The following is a 3,108-nucleotide window of genomic DNA, read 5'->3' as shown; positions in this document are numbered from 1 at the left end:
CGACAACAATAAAGCCTTTAGTCCCAATCAAGTCGGTAGGCTAACCCATAAGATCCCAAAACCACCACACACTCCTATGCATGGCTAGTTGTTTGGTGATATTCCGGTCCTTCAGATCATTCTTTACGTCTCCTCCCATGTCAACTTTGGTCTACCCCAACTTCTCTCGACATTTCAACACACTTTAACCGTCCGCTATGCGCTGGAGTTTCTGGAGGCCTGCGTTGTATATGCCCAAACCATCTCAGACGATGTTGGACAAGCTTCTCTTCAATCAGTGCTACCCCAACTCTACGTATATCCTCATTCCGGACCGGATCCTTTTTTGTGTGGCCACACATCCATCTCAACATGCACATTTCCGCTACATCTAACCGTTGAACATGTTGTCTTTTAGTCGGCCAACACTCAGCGCCGTACAACTTTGCTAGTAGAATCGCAATCCTATAGAACCTACTCCCTCCGCCCCATAATATAAGACGTTTTTGTAAGCTAACATAATTTGCAAAAATGTCTTACATTATGGGACGGAGGGAGTACCTTTTAGCTTTTGTGGCACTCTCTTGTCACAGCGAACGCCAGAAGCTTGGCTTCACTTTATCCATTTGGCTTTGATTTGATGGGTCACATCTTCACCGATATCACCATCCTTCTTCAACATTGATCCCAAATATTGAAAGGTGTCCTTCTGAAGTACCACCTGCCCATCAAGGCTAACCTCCTTTCTCCTTGTGCCTAGTAGTACCGGAGCGACACCTCATGTACTTAGTTTTAGTTCTACTAAGCCTAAAACCTTTCGATTTCAAATTTTGTCTCCAAAGCTCTAACTTTCTATTAGCGCCTGTCCGACTACCATTTACTAGCACCACATTATCTGCAAAGAGCACCATGGGATATCTCCTTGTATATCCCTTATGACCTCATCCATCACCAAAGCAAAAAGATAACGGCTCAAAGCTGACCCTTGGTACAGTCCATTTTAATTGGAAAGTCATCAGTCTCGTCATCACTTGTCACAACATTATCATACATGTCCTTGATGAGGGTAATGTACTTTGTTGGGACTTGTGTTTCTCCAAGGCCCACCACATGACATTCCACGGTAATTAGTACAACTTTGAACACCCCCCTTGTTCTTGAAGATTGGTACTAATATACTCCGCCTCCATTCTTCTGGCATCTTGTTCTCCTGAAAAATGAGGTTGAAAATTTTAGTTAGCCATACTATCGCTATTGCTATGTCTCCGAGGCCTCTCCACACCTCAATGGGGATACAACCAGGGCTCGTCGCCTTGCCTCCTTTCATCCTTTTTAAAGCGTTCTTGACCTTAGACTCTTGGATTCGTCGCACAAAACACATGAGGGTATCATCCAAGGAGTCGTCCAGCTCAATGATAGAGCTCTCATTCTCTCCATTGAACAAAGGGCCACGGACATGCCAAAAAATAGCAACCATCAAACAAAGGCCAAGGTTTTGAGCACTACCAAACATTTGGCAGTGTTACTTTGGGTACAAACCAAACACAACCCTTATGTTTCTGGTTACATACTATTCACGTGCCTTTGGAGCTTTGCATAAGCATCTACCATTATTGGTAAGACCTCTGTTAACTATTACTCCCTCTGTCCCAAAATAAGTGTCTTGAGCTTAGTACAAATTTGTACTAGAGCTAGTACAAAGTTGAGACACTTATTTTGGGACGGAGGGAGTACCTCGGAAGTAAAGATGATTATAGTACATGTTCGCTGAGTCAGTGTTACTAAATTTAGTCAAGTTTCCCTGTATGTAGAGTTTGCAGTTTTGCATGGATGTTCAATTTTTTTGGACCATGCTAGCACAAACCCCCCTTTCTGTATGCCGCTGAGAATACTCGATCGTAATTGCTAGTAGAGTTTTAATCCACTTGCTTTTTCGTGTGGATATGATCTTTAATATTGGTGATGTAACCTTTTTTCATATACAGCTTATTCTCATATATAATCTATTGCTATTACTTGAAACACAGAGGGATACTTCTGGTTTAACTACTGAGAATAGAGAACTCAAACTTCGGTTGCAGTCCATGGAGGAGCAAGCTAAACTACGGGATGGTATGTTCTGATCTTCCGCTAGAACTTCTGCAGTTCTTTCGGTAGCCATTATTTAAATTTTATGAAGTTTGTCTGCTGCTGGTCTCTGAATCTGTTGACATGTTGGCTGGTCAGTTAGTAAAGCGAAATTCAGTATTTGTGTTTTTCTAGCTCAGGGATGAACATAATAAAATGCTCCATTCCGTACCAAATGCAGCTCTAAACGACGCTCTGCGAGAAGAAGTCCAGCGACTTAAGATAGCTGCAGGGCAAGCTCCAAACATGAATGGGAGTCAATTCAACGGCGGACTCCAGCAGATTCCATCCTATTTCTCTCAGTAACATCAGCGGCAGCAGCAACAGCAACAGATGGCTTACTTAGGTGGGCACCAAGCTCAGCGTCACCATCCAAACCATCACCAGAGCCCATCGAATGGTGGCCAGTCGCTGAGTGGTCTGTCCCTAGACGACTCCATGGATTTCATTTGAGGAGGAAAACTAGGGCCCTCCTATTAAATCATACACCAACTGCAACTCAGCATTGTACAGATAGCTAATGTACTATCTATGCATATGAATCATTGGTAGGGTAGCTAGCCGTTCGTTGTATTTCTATCATTAATCAGAAAGCATGCTCTTGTATGACATAATCTCCTCTTTCCCTTCTTCGTCTGTTTCTGGAGAACAATTGATGATACTGGGAACTCTTACTTACAGAAATGTGCTTTTCAGGTTATAACTGTTACGAGATACACTTGTTATGTCGTGGAGTTGGATACTTTATTTTTTTCCGAAAAGGGGGTTTGCCCCGGCCTGTGCATCAGAACGATGCATATGGCCATATTATTGATAATCAAAAGATCCAACACAAGTCTTCAGGTCTAAAAATAAAAGGGCCCACAAAGAGCATGAATGCAAAAACAGGATAGCCACAACCGGTAGGCAAAATATAAGATAGAAAACTAAACACCTATCCTATTACATGACGGCCATCACTACTGTCTTCCATCGAATAGATCCAATAACCAAATATTTCCT

General features: G+C 42.5%; 1 protein-coding gene across 1 annotated transcript in view; it reads left to right on the top strand.

The window, feature by feature from the left end:
- Positions 1-2,822, top strand: part of LOC123111118 (transcription factor VIP1) — a 5,659-nt gene extending 2,837 nt beyond the window's left edge. Inside the window, exons 3-4 of the mRNA XM_044531806.1 lie at positions 2,007-2,091; positions 2,288-2,822. Coding sequence (XP_044387741.1) covers positions 2,007-2,091; positions 2,288-2,412 — 210 coding nt within the window. The 3' untranslated portion in view covers positions 2,413-2,822. The remainder of the gene's footprint in view (positions 1-2,006; positions 2,092-2,287) is intronic.
- The last annotated feature ends 286 nt before the right edge of the window (positions 2,823-3,108 follow it).

The sequence above is a fragment of the Triticum aestivum genome, chromosome 5B, assembly GCF_018294505.1.
Source record: "Triticum aestivum cultivar Chinese Spring chromosome 5B, IWGSC CS RefSeq v2.1, whole genome shotgun sequence".
Lineage (NCBI taxonomy): Eukaryota > Viridiplantae > Streptophyta > Magnoliopsida > Poales > Poaceae > Triticum > Triticum aestivum.
This window is presented reverse-complemented; position numbering and strand designations above follow the sequence as displayed.